Source organism: Canis aureus, chromosome 3 (genome assembly GCF_053574225.1).
Source record: "Canis aureus isolate CA01 chromosome 3, VMU_Caureus_v.1.0, whole genome shotgun sequence".
Taxonomy (NCBI): Eukaryota; Metazoa; Chordata; class Mammalia; order Carnivora; family Canidae; genus Canis; species Canis aureus.
In genome coordinates, this window is record NC_135613.1 from 23,474,684 (window position 1) to 23,499,085 (window position 24,402).

The 24,402-nt window shown below is 57.9% G+C and overlaps 1 protein-coding gene across 1 annotated transcript in view; it reads left to right on the plus strand.

Annotated features, from left to right (window-relative positions):
• The first annotated feature begins 1,665 nt into the window (after positions 1 to 1,665).
• Positions 1,666 to 24,402, plus strand: part of JPH3 (junctophilin 3) — an 81,214-nt gene continuing 58,477 nt past the window's right edge. Inside the window, exon 1 of the mRNA XM_077891086.1 lies at positions 1,666 to 2,508. Within this exon, the coding sequence (XP_077747212.1) occupies positions 2,127 to 2,508 (382 nt within the window). The 5' untranslated portion in view covers positions 1,666 to 2,126. The remainder of the gene's footprint in view (positions 2,509 to 24,402) is intronic.

The window sequence follows — 24,402 nt, forward strand, 5'->3', positions numbered from 1 at the left end:
CGGCACTGCAATTAGCCGGACCCTGCGCTATCTCCTCCCTCCCCCAGCAGCACTTGTCTGCTGCCATTTGCCGCGCACGTTCCGTTCCGGGAGACCTGAGAACCGGGCTCCTGCCTGCGGATTTATGGTCCAGGAAATGCATTTTAAATTGGTCCCAGGATACTCGGATCCAGGAATCAGACACCATCACTTGGGGGTGGGGGTGGGGGAGTATGTATGGAGAAAGACCCAGTAACGCCCTGTGACGATCCCACTTTGCTCCCCCAAAGTGCAACCGCTCTCGGACTTGGGGGCTACCTGTTGGTCAGGGCGCAGGTAGGGACAGCATTTGGGTATCTTTACTCCAAAGCAGGTGTGTGTGGCCGGACTTTGTCAATTGACGGTGATGCATGTTTTCTGAGGTGATTGCCCCCCTTCCTCCCCCACGTAGACCTCAAACGGCCCCGTAAGGAAGAAGGATGGATTATTTGTCCTAGGGAAAAACCACCTGTGGTCTGCCAAGAGCCTCTCCAGGCAGGCCAGGGACAGGTGCTGGGCGCCAGAGGCGAGGCGCAGGGTGGGAGGGAGCGAACACGAGGGGCGCCCCAGAACACCCGGGGCCTGCTCCGCCAGGCTTCACCCCGCGGCTCCCGGGAGGGGAGGAGGGCGCCCTGGGTGCTGGGCGCCTTCCCGTTACGCAGTTCCTGTCCCTTTAAATCTGAGTCCCGGGAAAGGGGGGCGGGGGCGACCCGCCTGGACCCCTATTTCCAGGCCAGCCGCGGCAGAGGAAAAGCCGGGCGGGCGGGAGCGCCGCGTGGGGGTGCGGGGGTGCGGGCGCCCGGGGTCCCAGCCCGCGCCCCGCGCCCTCCGCCCTCCGCCCTGCGCCCTGCGCTCTGCGCTCTGCGCGGGGAGGGGCAGCGGGGCCCGGGGGCTGGTTCGGGCGCGCGCGGGGCCGGGAGGGGCGGGTGGGGCGGGGAGCCGGCGCGGGGGCGCGCGCGTGGGAGTCGCGCGGGCGGGCGAGGGGCTGAGCCGGGGGCGGGAAGGGAGGCGCGTGAGCGGAGGGTCGGCTCGGGGGCGCGCAGGGGGCCGCGCGAGGCCGGGGGCCGGGAGAAGGCACGCGGGCGCCGGAAGGGAGCGGATCGGGGGTGGGGGGCGCGGGCGGGTGCGGGGGGCGCGGGCGCGCAGGCCGGGGGCGCGGGCGGGGGGTGCAGGCGCGCAGGCCGGGGGCGCGGGCGGGTGCGGGCGCGCAGGCCGGGGGCGCGGGGGGGGGGTGCGGGGGGCGCGGGCGCGCAGGCCGGGGGCGCGGGGGAGCGCGGGTGGGTGCGGGCGCGCAGGCCGGGGGCGCGGGTGGGTGCGGGCGCGCAGGCCGGGGGCGCGGGGGGGCGCGGGTGGGTGCGGGCGCGCAGGCCGGGGGCGCGGGTGGGCGCGGGTGGGTGCGGGCGCGCGCCGCGCCTCCCCGAGCGCGCGAGCCGGGCCCGGAGCGCACGCCGCCGCCGCCGCCGCCGCCGCCCGCCCCGCCGCCCGCCCCGCCGCATTGCTGCTGCCGCCGCCGCCCGGCCCGGTCCGCGGCCCCCAATATGGTGCAGCCGCCCGCGCCGCCGCCCGTGCCGCCGCCGCCCGCGGGCCCCGCCGCCGCCCTCGGGCGCCCGCAGCGCGGCAGCCGCAGGTGGGGGGCTGCGCCCCGGGCCTGAGCCGCCCGCCGTCCCCGCCCCGGCCTGCGCGGCCAGCCCGGCGGGCTCGCCTCCGAGGGGCACTTGCCGCTGAGGTGGAGCCGTTTGCACCAGACGCTCCTGCTCCTGCCCCCTCCCTCCCCCTCCCCTCCCCTCCCCCTCCCTCCTCCCCTCCGGTCCTGTCTCCAGCGGGAGCGCGAGACGCTGGTCAGGCTCCGCGGCGCAGCTCGAAAAGGAAGAATCGCCCCCAATTGACTTAAATTCCGCCGAAGCCGGCGCCGCGGCCGCCCGCCGCCCGGGATCTGCTCGCTGTGGTGTTTGCTTTCTCCATTCTTCCTTAAAAAAAAAAAAAAAAAAAAAAAAAAAAAGGCAAAACAAAACCAGCCAGCCAGCCAACCAAGAATCCGGTTTGTTGATCGCCTTGGTTTTTTTTTTTTTTTTTCACCGTTTGCGGGATTTGCAAACCGAGTTACATGCATGTCCAGTGGGGGTAGGTTTAATTTTGACGATGGAGGGTCCTACTGTGGAGGCTGGGAGGACGGCAAGGCGCACGGCCATGGCGTCTGCACCGGTCCCAAGGGCCAAGGCGAATACACCGGCTCGTGGAGCCACGGCTTCGAGGTGCTGGGCGTCTACACCTGGCCCAGCGGCAACACGTACCAGGGCACTTGGGCGCAGGGCAAGCGCCACGGCATCGGCCTGGAGAGCAAGGGGAAGTGGGTGTACAAGGGCGAGTGGACGCACGGATTTAAGGGGCGCTACGGGGTGCGGGAGTGCACGGGCAACGGGGCCAAGTACGAAGGCACCTGGAGCAACGGGCTGCAGGACGGCTACGGCACGGAGACATACTCTGACGGAGGTAGGTGCCGCTGGCGGCGGCCCCCGGGCAGGGCAGGGCAGGGCAGGGCAGGGCAGGGGGCTGGGCGGAGGAGGGACCTTCTCCTCTGCCTCTTCTGTTTACCTCTGGGGAAGTTGAGCTTCTCCCTCCAGTGGGGCCGTCCGTGTGCACCTGGGGCATTTCCTGGGGCTCCCTGGAGGCCATAGCTGCCCTGGCTACAGGTTGCCCCACTGCCTGGTGGGGGACAGCACCCCTGTGCCAGCTGACGATTGTTGGGGGCTTTCCAGGAGCAGAGCCAGGCCCAGAGCCGTGGGGCTGAGCAGTGTCAGTGCATCATCCAAGCACAGGCCAGAGACCTGCTGGAAAGGCCAGGCTGGGCCCCAGGCCCTGGGCCCAGGGCCTCATCTGGGACCCACCAAGGGTGGAGGGGAGCTGGGAGAGGCCCCCCCCCCAGCCCGTGTTGGCAGAGCTCCCTTGGTGCTGGGCCTCCAGAAGTCAGGCCCCAGCTCTGCTTGTTTTCCTGCGGTGCCGAAGGGCCTCCCTTAGTCCTGATCAACCCAAGCCAATGGAAAGGGAGTGATTGGGAGAGGAACACAAACCCAAAGCAACACAACACGGCAATAAACTTCTAGGTGGTTGGACGCGGGCTAGCGCAGCCAGAGAGGCTGCTAGAGGGAGGGAGGAGGAGGCCCATCTGTTTAGCGAGAGCCCAGGAATCTTGCCTTCCAGTGGCTGAATCATTTTCACCGGTAGTTTAGGGAATGCTCTGTGCCTTCATTCTAGCATGCCACCACATTCAGGGCTGAGCCTGCCTGCTTGCCTGCCCTGGCTGCAAGATGGTTTCTGTGCAGGGAGCCTTGGCCAGCTTTGCAGCTGCCCGCTTGTCCTGGACACTCCAGTGTCCACTTCTCCGTGCATCGGAGAGGCATGGAGCATTTACTGTTCCTGGAAGCCAGACCCCAAACAAGCCTGCTCTCTAGATGCCCCCGGCCCCCCATCTGGGAGCTTATCCTCAGAAGTGGCTCTGTGACTTCCTCTTGGTAATTTGTCAGGCATGGATGCCTGGGAAAAGCATGGGGCACGGCAATGACTTGTGTGCTTCTGCTGGGCATGGAGATCATGAACGTACGTGTGGTCTTCTCCTTGCCTGCTTGCTGCCTCCACGTCTCATGAAGCAGGCACTAAACACCTGCTCCCCGGCCACATCCAGGACTGATGGAGGGCTGGAGAGTAATTATTATTTTGGCTTATGCAACTGAGAGGCAGGTTCATTATTACTCAAAGGAGAGAAGGCGTGGGGGGCAGTTAATTATATAATGCTCCTGCCTGTCAACGCCGTGCCCGGCCCTGTCCCAGGCGGCCTCTTCTGTGCTGTTGTTGTTTTCATGGAGCAGGTTGGAGAGCATCCCTGACCCTGGCGCGCAGGGGCTCAACTGAGCAGACTCTCTGGGTTTTAGGCGGTGCGTGTGTGCGCGCGCACACAGCGAGGCTCGGGCAGCAGATGTGGGTGGCTGAGGTGGGCGACTCAGCAGCCTGGCGCTCCCAGCTGGGCTCCTCGGGAGCCCAAGGGTAGTTGTCACCCTGGGGGCTCTGGCTGTGCTGCTCTGCGGATCTGTGCTTCCAGAGGTGCTGCCAGCTGTGCCTGAGCCAGGAGAGCAGCTTCGCGGTCTCATGTGGGAGCCCGGGGAGAAAGGAGGCAGGCCCCTGTCCCTGTGGAAGTCCCCAGAATATCTAAGAGTGAAATCTAGCCCTCCAGGCTGTCCACCTTCCCGGACACCTTGGGTGGCCTGCAGAAATCTCTCCTTTGTTCAACAGATACTGAGTGCCTGCTATGAGCAGGTGCTCTGGGTTCTGGGAAACCAGCAGTGAGCAAAACAGACAAAAGTTGTTGTCCTCAGAGAGCTTCCATTTTAGAGGGAAGGGTAGGAATTCCTTTGTGCTAATGGAGGGAAGAGACCTGATTCTGTGGCTGGCCATGAGTTTAGGGTCTGATATGTTGATGTGAGAAATGCTTCCTTCTGTGGATTGATGTTCTTGGGTCCCTATCCCCCATCCAAGCAGCTACATAGCCTTCTGCTCCCCAAAGCACCTCCTTCTACATTGCCCTGCTTGGGCCCTCCCATGGTGGAGAGAGGGGGACCATGTCCAGTTTACAGATGAGGCCGGAGAGACCCAGGAGCCCGTGGGACAGGCCAGAGCCCCCCACCCACGGTGGCAGAGTCATGGTTGGAACTTGGATTTGTCCAGAGCGGAGCCCCCAACCCCCCCCCCCCCCCCCCCCCCCGCATCACACCACCTGTAGGCCAACCAGGGTAGGCTTAACAGGCACTGGGTTGCGGGAGCTGACTGCTCCCTGTCGGTTGGTAACATGGCATGATGGAAAATTGAATTGACCCTTCCGGCCTGGGATAATCAGGCTGGACATCTGGGGCCACCTTTCTGCGACATGGTCCGTGCTTATCCTCAGGAAGGAAGTGACTGTTGAGAATGTGTGCCCTGCAGCAGCCCATCAGGCAAGCAGAACCAAAGCGGGGTGTTGCAGCTGTGGGTCTGGATGTCCCGTGTGTCCCCGCTCAGCTGGTGGGTGTGGCGGCTCATGCTTTGGGGAGGGCAAGCAGAGCCCTCAGGGAGTTCATGGTCCTGACTCCGGTCTGACTTTTCCCTTGCACAAGGGGTGGGGAGATTGGGCAGGCATCAGCCCAGCTCGCAGTGCTGACTTTGGGAAACGGGGATTTTCATGAATAATGCAGAAACGGGAAATGTATTCTACATTTGGCTGGAATTGGTATGGACTCCATTTCAACTGGGGCCGCCTCTGCCAACTCCTCCTCCTCTGGGTTCATCCTCCCCACAGAGTGAAAGGCGCACGCTTTCTGCCCAAGTGAGCCCAGTGACTTCCAGGGTCCATCTGTTGGGGGGACACCTTGGAGATGGGGAGACTGCAGGGGCCGGGCCCGCAGGAGCATGTGCTTTGGAGTTGCAACCCTTAGGCTTTGTGACCTTGGGCAAGTTCTTGAACTTCTCTGAGCCTCTATCTCTTCATCTGTACGAAGGGCTGATAACATCTGTAAAGTAGGTGGGGATTGATTGAGGTGCGTGCACGGCTGTGCTAGGATCCTAGTAAGCTTTCATCATTACTTACCACTATTCTGCTCTCACGGTACACATGCAGTGAATGCCACTTACAATGATCATTACTGGAGCCAATAGCCAGGTGTGATCATGGTGATAATGATGATAAATGGCAATATCAAACACTTATTAAACAGGTACTGTGTGTCAGGCATGGGGCACGTGTTTGCATGGATTCTAGCACTTAATTCCCGTACCTCTGTGGGGTTAGTTTTCTTATTTCTCCCATTTTCCCACATTGGGAAGCGGAGGCTCACAGAGGGCAGAAGACCTGACTGGCGGGTGCCGGGCAGCACCAGGATTCGCGCTCAGGACGGTGATTCCAGAGCCTGTGCTTTTGTGTGGAACACATTCTCTAAACTCCCTTGTGCAAAACGACCTCCTCGTTCCTTCCTCTTCCTCCGCACCCCGCTTCTTCTTGGGGCGCGGCAGCCCGGAGTTGTAGGCAAAGGCACAGGTGCACACCCAGCTGCTCCCTCCAGCCCTGCTGGCACTGCATGGCCCCTTCTCCACTTGCTGGACTCCGCACAGGTAAATATTTCCTCCTGGTGCCGTGTACACAGGACCCCTCGGACCAAAGTTACCCCCACAAATAAACCCTCCCACAGCCTGAAAGATGTGAGTCATCTCACACACCAGGCCTCCCCCCTCAAATGCAGATTCCGTTCACTGGCCCAGATCCCTCGGCCCACACAAATCACACACGCCCACAGTCTAAATTCTAGTCCCTCTGCGCCTGTGCGCGCGCACACACACACAATACACCTGTCACCCAGAGACGTTTCCACCTCGTCCCCCAAAACACAGCCACGTGTACCCTCCAGATCCCTCCCAACTCCTGCTCCTGAGAAGCAGGTGTCCCTGTGAAGGGTGAGTGCCAGCCTCCTAGGAGGGTCAGATGGAGCTCTGTTTCCACTTTAAGCACATGTTTATGTAGTTAATGCCCCTTTTAAGGGGGAAGAAGCCCTCATCCAAACAAAATAAATGACCATGGGGCATATTTTTTATACTAGGCCATGAATATGTGAAAGCAAACTTAAAAAAAAATCCACATGCCCAGGTTAGGGAGGAAGCAGGTCCATGGACATGGACGGACGGACAGACCACGTAGGCCAATTGGAATTCATTTCGGAAACAAAAGCAGCTCCTGAAGATAAGCATCTCCTAAGAGATTCTGGTTCAGCCACTTTGGTGAGGGAAAAGGCTCCGGGAGATGAAGGGAGAAAGAAAAAGCAAATAACTAGTTCTTTGTTGCCAATAATAGCTGAGGAGGAAGTGTTTCTGCACGCTCCCCTCACCCAGCACAGCCCTGGAGCGATGTGGGTGCTTCAGATCAGGCACCTTACCACACGCGGGTGAGGAGATGAGGGTCAGCACCCTCCGGAAATAGCCGCTCCCTGGCCGCTGAGGTAGCGAGGAGCCCTGGTTGATGGTGACAGCACAGCTGACCGAGGGAGGAGGACTGTGGGCTGGAGGGGGCATGGCTGGGAAGACAGAGAGTGGTGGTGGCTCCTGGGGCTCCTTTTCCTCCTCGCTTTCCCCCAGCACAACTCTGGATAAGTGGTTGTCGACTCTGAGCTGACAGCTGTGTATCTAACGCTCAGCATCCTTCGAGGACAACAGGATATGTGGATTTGTGGGATCTAGAGGGGGTGATGTTTCTTTGGATTTCCCACCGTGGTCGCCCCCTCTTAGATCAGCCACTCCCCCAATTTACAGCCTCCCGACTCGTGCAAGGCACATGGTGGGTGGAGTGAGCGCTAACCTGGGGTCCTGGCGTTGCTCTGTGCATCCGACCAGGGGTTCCCTCAGACCCACAGGACTCACTGTGTCTTCCTTTAGGACAGAGGAGCGGCTGGTCTCTTCAGCACCGTGGAGAGCGCCGCACACACGCGCCCGCGCTTTGCTCTCTTTCTCTTCCAGCCGGGCTGCCAAACTGAGCCTCCCGGCCGTGACCACTACCCCTGACCTGTCCAGCACCCTCGGCCACCAGAAGTTTTCCCGTTCCTGCCCGCCCTGTCAGTGTGTGGGTTCCATATTCCAACAAACACCGCCCCTGGCGGGGGGGGGGTTTGCTGTTTGCACCCCAATACTGTCAGGTCGGGTGCCTCCTGGTGTCTGCTGGTGACCTAAGAGTATCTCCTGGATGGTGGGGTGGGTCTGGAGTGAGGTCTTTGCCTGAGGCTCACTTTTGTGCCTCTGTGTGCGCCTCTGCTCTCGCGAGGTGTGCAGAGGCTGTAGGTGTACAACCAGAGCCAGGCAGAGGGATGATCATGTCTGTAGCAGCCAGTAAGAGACTGCTGTGCCACCTTTCTCCTTAAATCAGTGCTGGGGTTCCTCACCTGTACCAACCCTACCCAATACAGTGGCTGCTGGCCACATGTGGCCTTTTGAATTTAAATTTGAATCATGGTGAAACACAATGTAGATATTCAGTGTTTCCATCTCACTAGCTGTATTTCATGTGCTCGATAGCAATGTGGGACTTATGGATGGTGCAGAGATAGAACTTGTCCACCATCACAGAAGGTTCTGCGAGTGTGTAAGCTTCGCACAGGGAGGGATGGGTCTATGCCGGTCACTGCCGTGTGTCCAGTGACTGCGGTGGTGCCGGCATGCTGACTGTGGATGAATGAGGGCAATGTATCACTACCATTACGCCGCACGTCCACTTCATTGCAAGCACTTACAGCTGGGCATTGAGCATTAAAGGGAAAGTTTTCCCTGAGACTCTCATGCCAGTAGGTCACCCTCACTCATGGTTCTCTGAAAGCATCTCTGTGATAAGTCCCTGATGGGTTTTGTTTTGCTCTTGGCTCTGTCATTGCTTGTAAGGCTCTGCCATTGTTTCCCAGGAGTGAGATGGATGGTATAGAATAAAGGGAACCCATTCTGATGGTGTTCCGACATCCTGAGGGTGCGACGCAGTTGTGACCAGAGGGCACGGTGGGAGCACTGTCTAGTGAGCAGCGTTAGTGGCAAAGTGCTGGGAGAGATGCAGAAAAACAAGCAGTCTTTCCTCCACCTGCTTTATAACTCTCTTTGCTGCTATAGTTGCCTTGGTTTGACTCGTCCAGTTGCTGAGGTGCGTTTCGTGAGTCTCTACTATGTTCAGGGGGGAAAGGACACACAAGCCCAGGGTGGCCTTTTGTGAATCAACCTGGAAATAGCTGCTGAGCCTGACTGTGCTTGTGTCTGTTGGGGCTGCTGTCACAGAATTCCACAGATTGGGGGCTTCTGAACAATGACATGTATCTCTCACAGCTCCCGAGGCTGGGAAGTTGGAGGTCAAGGGGCAAGCAGATTGGTGTCTGGTGAAGGCCTGCTTCTGGATTGCAGACTGCCATGCTCCCTGTGTCCTCACGTGGGGAAAGGGCCAGAGGAGTGCTCCGGGTCTCCTTTATCAGGCACTAATCCCATTCCTAAGGACTCCCTGAAGGCCCCACCTCCTAACACCATCTCATTTATTACCTGTGAATCTGGTTGATGCCCGAGGTATGCCGTATGTAGTTTGCAGCGATGTACAAGAAGCAGGATGAAGTGACTTCTACCAAAAAGTCTGGATGTGAAACTAAAACATGTAAATAATCAAGGGTTTCTCATTCTGGAGTCGGGGGGGCTCTGATGGAACCCCGCAGGCGAAGGTTCTGAGGAGGGAAGGGGGAAGTGTGTGTGTCCCTGAGAGCAGCAGAGGTGTCCAGGGGAGGGGACAGCCGAGCTCAGGCTGAATGACAGCGGGCAGGGGGCCGTGGCTTCAACACTAGCATTGCCGACTCTGCAGGAGGCATGTCTTCTGTGGTGGAGCCATCACACTCTTTGCCTCTCTCCATGTGCGGCTCCCACCTTCCTGGGTGTCCAGAGAAACCACAGTCCTCTGTGCTGCTGATAGAGCAGGTGTTGGGCAGGGGGCTGGCCCACCACTGTCGCTATTGGCCGGAGTGTTTTGCAAACTTGACTGTGCATCAGAATTGCCTGGAAGGTGCCCAAAGCAGATTTGCTGGCCCCACCCCTGAATTTCTGGTCTGAGATGCTGCCTGACGATGTATGTTTCTAACAAGTTTCAGTTGGTGCTGCTGCTGCTTCTTGTCTGAGAACCCTACCTTTAGAAGCATGGCTCTAGGCTGGTGCTTCTTGTTTCTTTTTTTAAACTTACATTCAATTAATTAACATATAGTATATTATTAGTTTCAGAGGTAGAGTTCAGTGATTCATCAGTTGCCTATAACACCTTGTGCTCATCACAAAAAGTGCACTTCTTACTGCCCATCCCCCAGTTACCCCATCCTGCTATTCCCCTGGCCTCCAGCAACTCTGTTTCCTAGAGTTAAGAGTCTCTTGTGGTTTGTCTCTGTCTCTGATTTCACCTTGTTTTATTTTTCCCTCCCTTCCCCATGTTCATTTGCTTTGTTTCTTAAGTTCTACATATGAGTGAGACTGTATGGTCTTCTCTTTCTCTGACTGACTTATTTCGCTCAGCATAATACTCTAGTTCCATCCACGTCGTTGCAAGTGACAAGATTTCATTCTTTCTGATGGCTGAGTAATATTCCATTGTGTATGTAGACCACATCTTCTTTATCCATTCATCTGTCACTGGACATCTGGGCTCTTTCTGTAGTTTGGCTATTGTGGACATTGCTGCTATAAACATTAGGGTGCAGGTGCCTGTTCAGATCACTATGGTTGTATTTTTTTTAAAGATTTTATTTATTTTTTCACGAGAGACACACAGAGAGAGGCAGAGATACAGGCAGAGGGAGAAGCAGGCTCTATGCAGGGAGCCTGATGTGGGACTCGATCCCGGGTCTCCAGGATCACACCCTGGGCCGAAGGCGGCGCTAAAACACTGAGCCACCCGGGGCCGCCCCACTACATTTGTATTTTTGGGGTAAATACCCAGTAGTGGAATTGCTGGATCATAGGGTAGCTCCATTTTTAACTTTTAAAGGAAACTCCATACAGTTTTCCAGGTGGCTGTATAGGCTGGTGCTTCTTAACCCCAGCAGCACAGCAAAGCCACAGAAAATGGTTCCCCAGGAGACTGTTAACAATGCAGAATCTCAGCCCCCCACCCCCAGCCCTGGCCCAGGGACATCCAGGGCCAGAAGCCGCATGTTTGCAAGATGCCCGGGTGGCTCAAATGTAGGAACAACCACTAGTCCCAGTCTCAGCTACACGTGGAATCATCTGGCTGCTTTGGAAAATGCTGAGGCCCAGGCCTCACCCAGAGATACTGACTGAGGTGGTCTGGGTGCAGCCTGCGCATTGGGATCCTTTGAAGACTGTCCTGGTGATGCTGGTGTGCATCTGGGATGGATGGCTGGCTATGCATCCAGGGTGTTGCAGGGAGGATGGCAGCGAAGATCCAGCTGGAATTCCAGCCAGGCTCTGGGAGGGTGGCCTCCTGGCCTGGGTCTGTGATAAAACCCAGCAGGGCTGAGAGCCCCTGCTCTAGGTGGTTCTTCAAACGCCAGGTCAAGTGGCTCATGAAGTAGATGCTGTGCTTCCTTAAAAAAAATAAATAAATAAAACAGATGTACAGATTTTCAAGCATTTGCCAATGTTCCAGCGAGGGGAGCTGCTGTGTGTGTGTGGCCCCCACTCTGTCTCTGCCTTTTCCTCTTCCTTCCTTACAGGGCACTGTCCCTACATTTAGGGCCAAATTCCAGGATAGTCTCTCCAGATCTTTAATTTAACTTCATTGCACCCACAAGAACCCTGTGTCTGTGCAAGGGCATATTCATGGGTGTTGGGGTTGGGACAAGGACATGTGTGTCTGGGGGACACTAGTCACAGACTTCAGTTTGAAAGTGCTCCAGAGCACATACGTGGTCACCTACAATCCCAAAGCCATGGAGAGTCCTTTGAAGGAAGGATACTCAAAAAATTTTAAAAAGATTTTATTTATTTGAGAGAGAGCGAGAGAGAGACAGAGAGAGCAGAGGGAGGAGCAGAGGGAGAGGGAAAAGCAGACTATCCGCTGAGCAGGGAGCCCAACAAGGGGCTGAATCCAGGGCCCTGGGATTGTGACCTGAGCTGAAGGCAGATGCTTCAAGGACTGAGCCACTGAAGTGTCCCAGTACTCACTATTTTTGAACGTCTCTGTGCTTTACCATAGATGTTATCCCTTTTAGTCCTTAAAATAGTGCTTTGTGTTGAGGCATGCAATGTGCTCCCATGAAAGAGGGGAGAAGGTAATGCTCCCAGCACTGGGTGGCTTGGCGAGGCCGCAGGGCCGGTAGGCAGCGGGGCTGGCCTAGAGCTGTCGGCAGCACTGTGGGGACAGTAGCGTCAGCTACCCCCTTGGTCTACAGTTGAGGCAGCTGAGGACCAGGGAGGCACCCACGGTCCAATAGTAACACAGAGGCAGGGACGAGTGGCCGCGTCTTCTGAAGCCGGGCCCTCGGTGGCTCTTTGCTCGGCATTCATGAACTCGTGGGTTTTCCAGACTCCTCTGAGAGTGTAGTGGAGCTGAGGGTCCTCTCTCAGGACACATGCAGGTCCTTGCACATGTGACGTTTTGTGGGTGCTTGTGGGGGTCCACAGACTCCCTAAGACTTATCCATGGACCCCAGGATAGGAACCCTCCAACTTTTCATGGTGCCCAGACACGATCATCAGTGTGCACAGCAATTGGGACCCGGAGGGAGGGCAAAGCCAGCAGATGCCTGCAGCCGGTGAGTCCAGAGCAAGGGCTGGAGCGGGTGGCACTGGCCTTCCCCTCCTCCTGTCCCATGAACACGCCCCTTCCCGTGCCCAGGCCCCAGGGCCCTCAGCTTCTCCTGCAGGACCATCGGCTGGTCCAGGCAGTATTTGACCCCTGAAACTTCTTCATCCTGCGCCCTCCCCACCAGTTCAGCTAGACTGGAGTGTTAGCAGCTGTCTGGTCAGGAGCTAGTTGCTGCCTGTGCCTTCCTTCATTCGGCCTGCCTGAAAGGCGTGACTCCCCCATTCTGGAGGGGGAAGCAGAGGCCCAGTGAGGCCAAGGAGATGGGGGTGCTGGCTAAGGGTCTCAACAGCTAGTGATCTACTCCAGACCTTCCACCCTGGGCTCCCCAGGAGGGAACCTAGCAGAGGACACACGTCTGGGGCCATCTGGGGCCAGAGTCCTGAGGACCACACCTGAGAACCACCTGCCCCTTCCCGTCAGCCTCTGCCTTGGGCGAGGACCGCTAACCGGAGAAGAGAAGACCTCTGAAGGTGCCAGAGGGTTGGTCTCACTGTAGGGAGCTCGGGAGGGTTTTTCGGTGGAGAGGGTTCCAGGTACTGAGGGAGGCCCTGAGGGTGCGCCCAGGAGTCCCGCCGGGTGGGGGGTGTGCATGGCAAACCAGTGCAGGGTTTTTCGGAGGCTGGTTGCAGAGGCTAAGCCGGAGGACCATGAGCTGGCGCCCCTCTGCCCACCTGGGGACTGGGCAGCCAGCTTCTGTGCACGACCATTCAGTGCCCCCTCCCTCAGCTGTCTGTTTGCTTGCTGCTGAGGTCAAAGGCCTGGCTGGCGGGGGGTGGCTCTGGGGGAGAAAAGGCAAGAGTTGAATGCATTTTGATGAGGCTGGTGTGGGGCGCCAGGGCCCCAGAGTGCCTCTGGGTTCTCCATGCACACATGCTCCCGTGAAGGTCCCGTCCTGTGGACCGGAGGCTCTGGGCGGTGAGACTGGGTCTGGTGAGTTCCTCACTGTGACCCCGCAGCAGGGAGAGCTCTGGAAATACTGCTTGGCTGATGCATGGATGATAAACCCGTGGAGAGCTGGAGGATAGGAGCGGCAGCCTCATGCAGAGCAGGAGCAGGGGTGTGCAGGGAGGGAGAACAGCGGTGCAGAGGCTCACAGGCCACAACAGGTGGCTCATTAACCTAAGGAAAAGGGTCCCGGGGCAGGGGGTCTGAGCCTAGCTGCCAGGGCCCCACCGGAGGAAAGGAGGTTCATACTCTTGTAGTTAACTTTTCGTTTCAAGATGCGTGTGGACTCATACGTGGTTTTGAGACTAACACAGAGGCATCCCCTGTGCCCTCCACCCAGTCTCCCCAAAGGTAGCACCTGACGTAAGAACCACACAGCGTTGCAGCCAGGATGCCCACAGAGACACAGAGCGTTTCATCAGCAGGAACCCCCAGCCGCCTTTCAGAGCCACACCCTCCTCCCTCCCATCCCTGGCACCCACTCATTGCTCTCCCTCCTGTCATTTTCTCATTTCCAAAATGTTCTATACATGGGATTATATAGCATGCGCCCTTTTGGGACTGGCTTTCTTCACTTACTGTGGTTCTCTGGAGACCCATCCATGTCGTTGTGTGCATCCATACCTCATTCCTTTTTTCTGCCAGCCGGGGTCCTGGGCTGTGCGTGTGTGCAGACCACACTGTGTCACCATGTACCATGGAGGGGTGTCTGGGGCCGTGATGAATACGGCTGCTGCAGATTTGCATGGAGAGGCTCTTAGGTGAACATAGCCTTCGTGTCTCTGGGATATATGCCTAGGAGCGCAACTGCTGGACCATTGCTGCCTGTGCGGTGTGTTTGGGTCATCGCTCTGGCTGCTGGCGGGGAAGGAGATGGGAGCCAGAGTGGAAGCCGGAGACCCCTGGGAGGGTGCTTGTGTCCAGGGGAGGAGAGATGATGGCTTGGGTCTGGATGGGGGCAGTGGGTTGGGCAGAAACAGAGGCCCAAGTGTTTGGAGGTTGGCTGAGCAGTGTGCGGAGCCCAGACAGCCAGCTCTCAGTTGTGAGCGACCTCCTGGACCTTCCCTTTCAGACAGTGGGGACCTGAGGGCTGAGCGGGTCTATGGGCAAGAATTGCATGTGGGACGAGTGTGGTGTGAGAGGCTTCATGTGGCCAGATGAGGGTGGAAGGCTGCAGGGAGATTGTACACCTAATCTAGGTGAGGGCACCACCCACTGGGACTTGTCCCATGAAGTCAGGAGGGGTGGCACTAGAGGGGAGAGGCCCCAGGACTCAGAGCGAATGGGAGAGCTGGTGAAGGTTTCTATGCATGTGCCTGCTGCATGCAGATGTCCCATGAGCCAGCTGCCAGTACTTTGTGTTGTTATCCGTTAAGGGCACCGGTGCTGGATTATGGCCCCTGCTATGCACCTCACCTTCTTCCCACTTGTCCTTTCTGCACCCTAGATGTGGTTCTGTGTCTGCACCCTGAGAGGGGGCAAATGGTAGCACCGTGATATGTCTTTGGTATCACCTTTGTGGCGGTGTAAGTGACATAAAGTTTGCCTTTTCAAGCGTACGATTCAGTGGTTTTTAGTATGTTCACGAGGTTGCACAGCTGTCACCACCACCTGATTTTAGAACATTAAGAAATATTTTTTTCAAGATTCTATTTGTTTGAAAGAGAGAGAGTGAGAATGAGCGGGGTAGTCGTGAAGGGAGAGGGAGAAGCAGGTTCTTGGCTGAGAAGGGAGCTTGTTGCGAGACTCGATCCCAGGATCCTGGGATCATGATCTGGACTGAAGGCAGACGCTCAGCCACTGAGCCACCCATGCACCCCTAGAACACTTTTTATGACCCAAGAGAGAAACCCCTCGTGCAGTAAGCAGTCTCACCCTGGACAGCCCCCGATCTGCTTTCTGTCTCTGGGTCTGGATGCTTGGTGTGGATGGGGTCCCACAGGGAGCCTTTGTGGCAGGCTTCGCCCTCAGTGTGTTGTTTTCCGAGTCATTCACGGATGTCCCCAGGCCGTCACCTGTGCCACGACTTGATTCCTCCTTAAGACTGAATAATATCCCATGGTGTGGTGAGCACACGTTTCATTTATCCATACATCGGTCCGTGGACATTGAGGTGGGTTCCACCTCGGGGCCAGTGTGAAGAGGGCAGCTGTGAACAGTCCTGGGTAAGTTGTTGTGCGGACATGCGGTTTCGGGTCTCAGTTCTATAGAGACCTGGGTGGGGTGATGGGGATTGCTGGATCCCAGGGTGACTCCGTGTTGGGCCTTGTGCCGCCGTTGTTCTGTTCTCCACGGCAGCTGGCCATCCTGGGCTCCCACCAGCACTGCATGGGGGCCGCTTTCCCCATGTCCTCACCAGCACCTGCTACGCTGTCCTTCTGTTCCGGCCATCCTGGTGGCTGTGAAGTGCTGTCTCCTGTGGTTCGGATGTGCGTCTCCCTGAGGACTGGCCGTGTTGGATCTCTGTCCACGTGCTTGTGGGCCACATGCAGGTCTTTGGAGACATGTCTGTTCAGGTCCTTGCCTGCTTTAAAACTGGCTTGTCTTTTGATTGTTGAGTTGTAGATGTTTAAAATACATTGTAGATAGCACATTGACTTAAAGTCCAGCGCCCGCCTCCTGACTGCCCCCCAGGATTCCCCTGTGCCTGCTGCCTCCCCATTGGATGGTGGATTCCTTGAAATAAATCTGATGCCTTTCTCTTGCCTGTAGAGTATGAGCGCGGTACCAGGACACAGTAGGTGTTCAGTAAATGTTGGCTTGACAGAACTGGAGCCACTGCCCACCGGCTAGGAGGTCAGAGTTCCCATCCAGGCTCTGCAGTGGAGGCTTTGAGGGGCCGCATTTAGGGGCTGTTTCACCAGCAGGGACATAACAGCCGTGGTGTCCGCAGGATAGTTGGGACCCACACAGGTATTTATTGAGCACTGACCATGTCCCTGGCAATGAGCCGGCCCCAAGTATTATGGTACTATTGGGCTGGCTGAGGGGACCTGTCCGTGCACCTGTTACATAGCTCCCCTTTTACTGCTGACAGGATGGAGGGACCTGGGCCAGGGCTTTCCCACAGAGACCCAGAGGATGGTGGAGGGGGGCTGGGCAGCCTGGGAGCTTGCAGATGCTCCAGGAGGAGTGTTTTTAAGTGTGCGTGTAGGCAAAGGAAACAGGACCCCCCGGGAGCATGGGGAACCAGCGGCTGTGGCTGTGGTTGTGCCAGACTCAAGGGGCAGTGTCCAGGGGTCAGGCCCTGCCTGGGTCTGCACAGAGCCAGCCTGACTCTTAGGGGCCAGGAGGTAACCCACTGGAGATGAAGATCTCAGCCCAAAGCTGGCCTGGAGCCTCCCTGGGCTCAGGTGTCCCCCACCACCTGGACGACATGGGGCTGAGTGGCGCGTCTGCGGTGCAGGGCCCCATCTGGAGGAAATTAATTGTGGATCCCCGAGACAATGCGGCAGAAATATAGCAGAGGTCAGAGTTTTCTCGGGACTGGAGGCAGCCCTGGTGACAGTGACCATGAAGTGTTCACAAGTGCAGAATGCCCTGTTAGCTGGAGGCCTGAGCAGGAGGAGGGCAGGGCAGGAATGTGCCAGCCAGGGGAGGAAGTTAGTGGAGAGACAGAGAGGGAGGGAGGGAAGGTGGGAGAGACCAGGAGAGGGAGAGAGACAGGGGGAGACAGAGGGAGAGAGACAGAGATGGAGAGACAAAGAGTCAGAGAGGGAGAGACAGAGACAGAGATGGAGAGAGTCAGAGAGGGAGAGACAGGACAGATGGAGAGAGATAGATGAGGAGAGAGAGAGGAAGAGAGAGAGGGAGAGATGAGCCGAGGGAGGAGACAGGGAGAGGGAGGAGGGATGCACACCTACTACTTCTCACCCGTCCTTTGTTTTCACTGGCACCGAGCATCTCTGGGCAGGCACCCCTGCCTCAGTTTCCAGCCCTGCCCCTGCCCCTCAGGCCTGTGAGGAGCAGGAGCCTTAAATGAGAATGAGGTCCCCAGAGCATGGGGGATTCATGATGCCCATGAGCACAGCTCTCCACCCCTGGCTGCCAGAGCTCATCCCCCCTGAGCTTGTTTCCACGTGGCCCAAAGTGGAGAGGTGAAAACCCTGCCTTCACCTGCCTGATGCAACAGGGTCCTGTCCTGGGGACCCCCTTCTGTCTGGAGCCCTGGCCTGGGGGCCCCCCTCCATCCTTGCAATGCTGCAGGATCCCAGGTCCCCAGCAAGGCAATCAGGCCCAGGGCTGTCTGAGCTGATTCTGAGTTGAGGGGTCAGCACTGGGGCTTCCTCATCCCTCAGGAGGGCCTGCAGACCCCTGCTTCTGGGCCTTCCCCTCCTCCCACAGCAGCCAGAGGAGTTCCTGTAGAAATGTCCAGAACTCCCTCGGGGGGTCCAGGCCTTCCAGCCAAGACACCCAGGAACCCGCCTGCCTCGCGGTGGAACAGTCTGGTTTCTTCCTCATTGCAGGGAGTGGGGGACCCTCCCATGGAACCATGGGGCCAGAAGTTAGAGCCTGCTGTGGGGCTGGGGCTCTGGGTGGGTGGTTTGGGGAGGGCGGGGTTCCCTCTGCTCTTCCTCTCTCAGCCTCCAGGACTCTGGCTGATGGCCAAGGGAAATGGTTTCGGGAAAACCCAATCTCAAGGGCCTGTCAGCCGGACTGAGACAGCTGTCTGGACAGAGTCCCCAAGGGCGCAGGTGGACAGGTCTGTGCGGGTACTCACGGGCCATCGCCCCGCTGGCTGGGCCCCTCCCTGTCCTCCCTCCGCCCTCCAGAGCTGCTCTGTGCCGAGACGCCTGTGGAGCTTCTAGTATCCCTCCTTGCTCTGGACAGCAGCGCGCTGGGGGCCTGAGGACACACTGCTGGACGTCCCTCCCCAGGCCCAGCACGAATTTGGAGCTGGCGACCACGGGGGCCGCAGGGGCAGGCGGGGACCCCAGCCCTGCATGTCCTTGGCCTGGCCCACCCTCAGCCGGCCACACTGCCATCCAGCGGGGCAGGTGTGAGGTTCCTCCTGGGCTCTGGCCCTGCTTCTGGGGGGCAGGCCTGGGGTGTCTTGCTCCCCCAGGATATTTGTAGTTACTCTCCCGGGACGTGCCGTTTCTGTCGCTGACCAAATCGCAGGTTTGGCCACTGGCCACTGTGGTTCGCTGCCCGTCTAGACCTCAGGTAGAGAGAGGGTAGTGAAAATAAAGGTGTAAATTCTTTCCCCACGGCTCCCAATTCCATCCACGGACCTGCTGGGAGTCTGCACACTCGTGCTGGGGGACCGTGCTCCCACCTCATCCCTTGGGAGCAGATGTCATGTCTGAAATTGGACTGTCCACCTCCGTGTCCTGTGGGGAGTCCTGCCCCGAGCACTCTCCACTGCACGGGCCCGTGGGACCCCCTGGGCCATAGAGCAGAAGCCCCCTGGGGCGCCCAATAAACAGGGGGATTGAGGAGGGTTACTTGGCAATTCTGGGAAGTAGGGGTGTGTCCCCCTGCCAGCAATGTCTGTTGGGAGGGGTTGAAACCCCGTCTCCCTCCCCAGGAAGGCTGGAGCTGCCTCACACCATGGCCCGTCTTTTGCAGGGGCTGCAGAGCGGGGTGCTCCTAACCCAAGGCTTTAGTTTTTGTAATTCATTGAGATAGAGTTCACCTAGCACACATGACACCTACTCCAAGTGCACAATTCAGTGATTCCTGGTGTGTTTGGAGTTGTGCACACATCACTGCCATCAACCGGAGAGCACTTCATGGTCTCAGAGAGAAACCCCGTACCTAGCCGTCCTCTCCCCAGCTCCCCACTCCCCTTGGCAACCACCGAATCTCCTCTCCGTCGCTGGATTGGCCTGTCCTGGACACCTCATGTCCTTGTGTCCTATTTGACACGGGGCCTCTTGCATCCTCAAGTCCCTTACCATTTTCTACGGGAAGTGCCAGAGCTCTGCTCCTCCTGAAGACTTTGCAGTACCCCAGGGCATGGAGGGAGCACATCTGGCTCGCCCAGTCATCCGTTGATGACCATCTGGGCTGTTCCCACCCTTGGCTGTTTGAAGAACGCTGCTGTGGACGTTTGTGTGCGGGTGTTTGTGGGACAGGCGTTCTCTTTTCTCTTGGGGGTGGACCTAAGCATGGAGTTGCTGGCACATATGGTAATTCCTGGTTTAATGGTTTGAGGAACTGCCAGACTGTTTCCCAAAGTGTCTGCACCCTTGTACATTTCCACTCAGCTTATTTTTTAAGAAGAATCTTCTGGAAGCTAAGAAGTCCTTCCCAGCATCCCCCCACCCCCAGGTGGGGGGTGGATTTATTCCCCAAAGTGGCATATTCTGTGTGTGGAGAAAACCCTAGCAGGGATGGGGATGGCAGTCATGCCAGGCATGGGGAGCAGCCCTCAGTGCCACCTCCTGCAGGTGGTCCCGCCACAGCCCTGCCCCTCTGCCTCTCCCCTGCTCTCATCCTCTTCCTGCCAGTAGTGTTCTCACCCTGTCCCTCTCAATCTCAAGTCCAGGGGGTTCTTTGTTCTGCATATTCTCTGCATGGGTACGTGGATGGTCCTTTGCAGGTAGTGGCTAGGTGAATGAACGTTATTTAGAGAAGGGGTCTTCTCCCCACCCTGCAGGAAAGTGAGGCCTAGGGGGTGGGGAGGGACCTAGAGGGAGCTCTGTAGCTAGGTGGTCATCGCGATCCTGCTCTCTACAGGAGAGGTCATGGCAAAGGACACTGATGTACAAGCTATCCCCGACCACTGATCAATCTGTTTTTGTCTGAGAGGGTAGGCTCTGGGAGACCTGCATGGAAAGGCGACAGAGTTCTGGGGGACCCCTCCAAGAAGATAACAGGGACTTGGAGATCCCTGAGGTGATAACGTGTACCTGGGGCCTCCATCGGGCCATAGTGGGCAGGTAGGGCATTCTGTGGGGCCGTAGCGGGCAAGTGGGGGCTCTGTGGGGCCATAGCCAGAAGGTGGGGCCTTCAGGAGGATAAAAGAACACACAGGGCCCCGTCCCTCGCTCTCTGCCCACATCCTCCTAGGTTCTCATGTTCAGTCTGTCTGGCTGCAGTCCTGTGGATTAGGGACCATTGGCTTCATTTGGGTAAGTAGCTCGTCCAACTCATGGCTGATGGTGCATGCGAGTGGCCTCATAGGAGTCCTGGCTACACTCCACACTTACCTGGGCCTGTCCCTTGGAACTGGCAGCCCTGCATAGAGACCACCTGCCCCAAGCCCTCTGGCCCAGAGCTTGGGAAACTGAGGCCTGTGGAGGTCTCACAGGGACCTAGAGACGCCTCGAGGGGCTAGAGCCCTTGTGTCAGCTGTGGTGTCTTCCTGGGATGATGGCTCATCAGCCACATCACGAACATTGTCTCAGTGCGGGCCCAGGGCTCGAAGGCTGGACGCTCAGCAGCGTCCTGGTGTACCTGTGGTGTGTGTGTGACACCCCGACCCTGCGAAGTGACATAGGTCAGAGGGAGATTTCCCAGCACTGTGAGCGGTGGACGCTGCTGTCTGAAGGCAAGATGGAAGCTTGCCCAGCAGGTGGCTTTTCAGGAACAAGCTCATTGGTTCTCAAATGACAGACTGTAAAACAGAAAGTGATGGTGGTCCTGGAGCAAGAATGTCTTAGGAGCTTTTGGAGTTCCCTCCTGCTGGGACTCTGCCCAGAGCCCCCCGGGGCCACGCTGCTGGGCAGGCTGAGTGTCCCTGGTAAGTCCTCACAGCTCTCCAGGTGATGCTAATGGGAGGATCTGGGTTCTTGACCCGGAGTGGCCTCAGTCACATGGAGGGTGAGTCTCATTCTGGAGTGCCGGCCCGCCTCCAGGGGCTCTGCTTCAGCAGGTCCAGGGGCCTGGGACTCTGCATTTCAGCAGTTCCCAGGTGGCGTGGGTACTGCCCAGGAGAACTGCACCCCATGGAGAGCCTTCCAGTGCCCCCTCTGCTCAGTCACTTCTCAGCCCACCAGAGCGCGGGCCTGACCTTACAGGGGATAACCTTGTGGGCCTGGGGCAGCTGCGGAGCCTCTGTGCCCACTGGGTGACCAGAGCAGGGAGCGTAGCACCAGGAAAGGTGCTCTCCAGACGGTGGGATGCAGAGTAGCACCTACTCTGTGCTGCGTTCAGTTCTGGCCGGCCTCCCCTGTGAACACCCAAAGGGAGGGTCCCCCCTTTTTTTTGAAGGATGAAGTAGTGATCCAAATTGGCGACCCCCGAGGTCCCCCTTTATTCTTGATAGCATTGAGCACTGCATCTAGATGCCCAGCCACCAAAGTGTGGATTAGATGGATGAATCTTTGCTTTTGGTCTCAGCTTAAGGAGAGGAACCTGCGCCTCAGTTCTCACAGCTCTCCATCTGGTGAGGGTCTGAAGATCTGGGCCTTCTAAGGTCCTTCTTGGTTTGGGGCAGGCCCTGCTCCCTGAGGCCAGGCAGGACGTGGGGCTGAAATCTGGAAGTTGGGACTGTCAGACACAGCTTCCCAGGTCCTGTCAGCCTGCATACCTGAGCCACCCACCCAGGGTCTCACTCAGCACGAGTCCTCTCACCACCGGCCTCATCCCGCAGGAGCAGCTCTGCGCACGAAGGTATGAGAACCACCAGGCCCCGGGGGGCACGGGTGCAGTTGAAGCCAGAGCCTGTGTTCCTTGCGGCAGACTTCTTCCTTATATTTCAGGGCATAGTGGAGAGAACTGTCCAGAATGCAGGCCTGGGTGTCAGGCACCCTTGGGTGGGGTCTCAGCTTAGCTGCTACTCTCCATGTGGGGAGTTCGGCCAAGGGACTCTGGGCACCAAGTGGAAGAAGACCTCTGCATGGTGCAGACACACTGTGTACCCTTGGCCGTGTGGGCTGTGCCATTCCTCTTGGCAGGGGAATGAGCCTCTGCCCTGCTCTGCGAGGTCAGGGTGACGAGGCAAGCAGAGTCAGTCTCCTTAGGGGACATGGCTTGGAAGGAACGACACAGGGACACCTGGCTGGGGTCTGCAGACCCCCCTCGATTTCAGATTTGCCTTGGACTCTCACCAACCAGCTGACCTTCCCGAGTGTGGGCCTCCCCTGTGGTGGGGACCAGGAGGAGTCAGAGGCTCCTTCCAGCTCAGGGACAGCCAGATCTCCTCGCTCTTCCTGCTGTGTGGCCTTGGACCAGTGCCCTCGTCTCTCTGAACCCCCATGGGCCCTTGTGAGATGACCACACCTGGCACCCTACCCTGAGTGCTCAGCAAGCGTCAGCTGCCCATGTCCTCCAGCCTCGGTGGCTGTGGTTCTTGACAGCCAGCCTACCCAGCGGGGTTAGCCAGGTGCCCCCAGGCTGAGAGGACAATGGATAGAAAGAAATCTCAGTGACAATCAGAATCCCTGACTTGAAAGAACAGTCCTTATTCTGAAATTTTTGTTTCCTTATGTGAAAAGCACTTTCCCTGGACTCGTAATTGCCAAGACTTGGAAGCAGCAAAGCTGCCCCTCACCCGGTGGTGGATGACCACACGATGGTGTGCAGCCTCGGGAGAGCAGAGTCTCAAGTGCTAGGTACTGTGTGCAAGAGGCCAGCCAGGAAGGCTTCACTGTGCACGATCCCAGCTCTGTGACACAGGTCAGGGCAATGCTCTGGGGGACGGTAAAAGGGTCTGTGGCTGCCCGGGGTTGGGGGAGGGGGTAACAGAACACAGGACTCCTGTCCTGTGGGCAGAGTGATACGTCTGTAGGGGGTGCGTGTATGCTTGTCCAAACCCAGATTGTCCAAGTCCGAGCGTGACCCCTGCCATCAGCTGTGGACTCCAGGTAGTGGGTTGATACTGGCACATGGACTGCAACAAATGCATTGCACTAATACAAGGTAACAAAATGTGTGTGCAGGGGGCACCTGGAAAGTCTGTGTGGTTCCCACTCAGTTCTTCTGTAAACCTGAAACTGTGCTTAAGTTGAAAAAGCCCACCCATGATGGACGGGCGTGGGGAGCAGAAGGGCACCGTGGACACTGCCATGAAGCCCCGCACGCTGAGGACCGTGGAGATGCACGGTCCACCCACGTGGAGGGCTCCTCGTGCCCACCCCAAGTGAACTCCAACTGAGCGTCTGGGTGCACTGCCCGCACCTGGGGCCTGTCTCTTCGGGGCTGCAGGAGGATGAAGGAGGATGAACAAGGAGCCCTGTGGTGGCTGTGTTGGCTCCACCCCCTCCTGACCCCCGGGCATTTCCTGGCTCATCTCCTGCCCTCAGTGCCAGAATGACTCTTACCTGTTCCCGCTGCCCAGGGTCTGTTTCCTGCCTCCAGTCTGCACACATCTGACCTCGGGGAAGCGTCTCCCTTCAGGGCCAAGGAGATCACTGACATGAGGCCTTGCCCCCCCCCCCCCCCACCCTGCCGGGGCCATCCCCACCACCCTTCTCAGTACCTGGGCACAGCAGTCAGCAGGCTGGTGTCCTCTGTGGGGTGTGGGGCTTTGCGTCGGCACCTGGCACCCCACAAGGTCTGAATCCTACTTGAGCCCTGGTTTCCACCCTGCAACGGTGAGGATGTGATGACTGGTGACAACCCTTTGTGCAAATGCTCCTCCCCTTCCCCCTCATAGTGTGTCCTCTCATCAAGATAACGTGTGCTCACAGCTGAAGGCGTCCTTTAGGGCCCAACACAAACAGCCCCCAGCCCCGGCCCCACCTGCCCACGCTGCTCACCGTGTGCACTTAATGCTTGTTTGTGCTTGTAGTCATCATGTGTGGACTTGTGTGCCGCATGGAAAACTTTGAGTCTTCGAGAACCCAGCCCCTTCCCTAATTTTCCGGGATTGAGGACATATTTTGTTAAGCCCAGAATTGGTGCACTTTGTAAGCACAAGGCAAAGGTTTACTTTGGGGCCAGGCCCTGCCCCGACCCCTCTCTCCTCCCTGTGTCCCCAAGCACAGCTGAAGCTCCTGACTGCTGCCCCTCTTCAGCTGCATGGTTTCTCAACCCCATTCTTTCCCCACCTTCCACATGTTCTGTGAAAGACCTCCGTGTGCAGCTTTGCATGTGAACCAGCCTGCCAGGTTCTCTACCCCTACCTACAGAGGCACACGTACGCGTTATGTGTGATACACATTTTCTCTGTTTCTCTGTTGTCTCCTGGAATTCCCGTGTCTATACCCTGAGCTCTC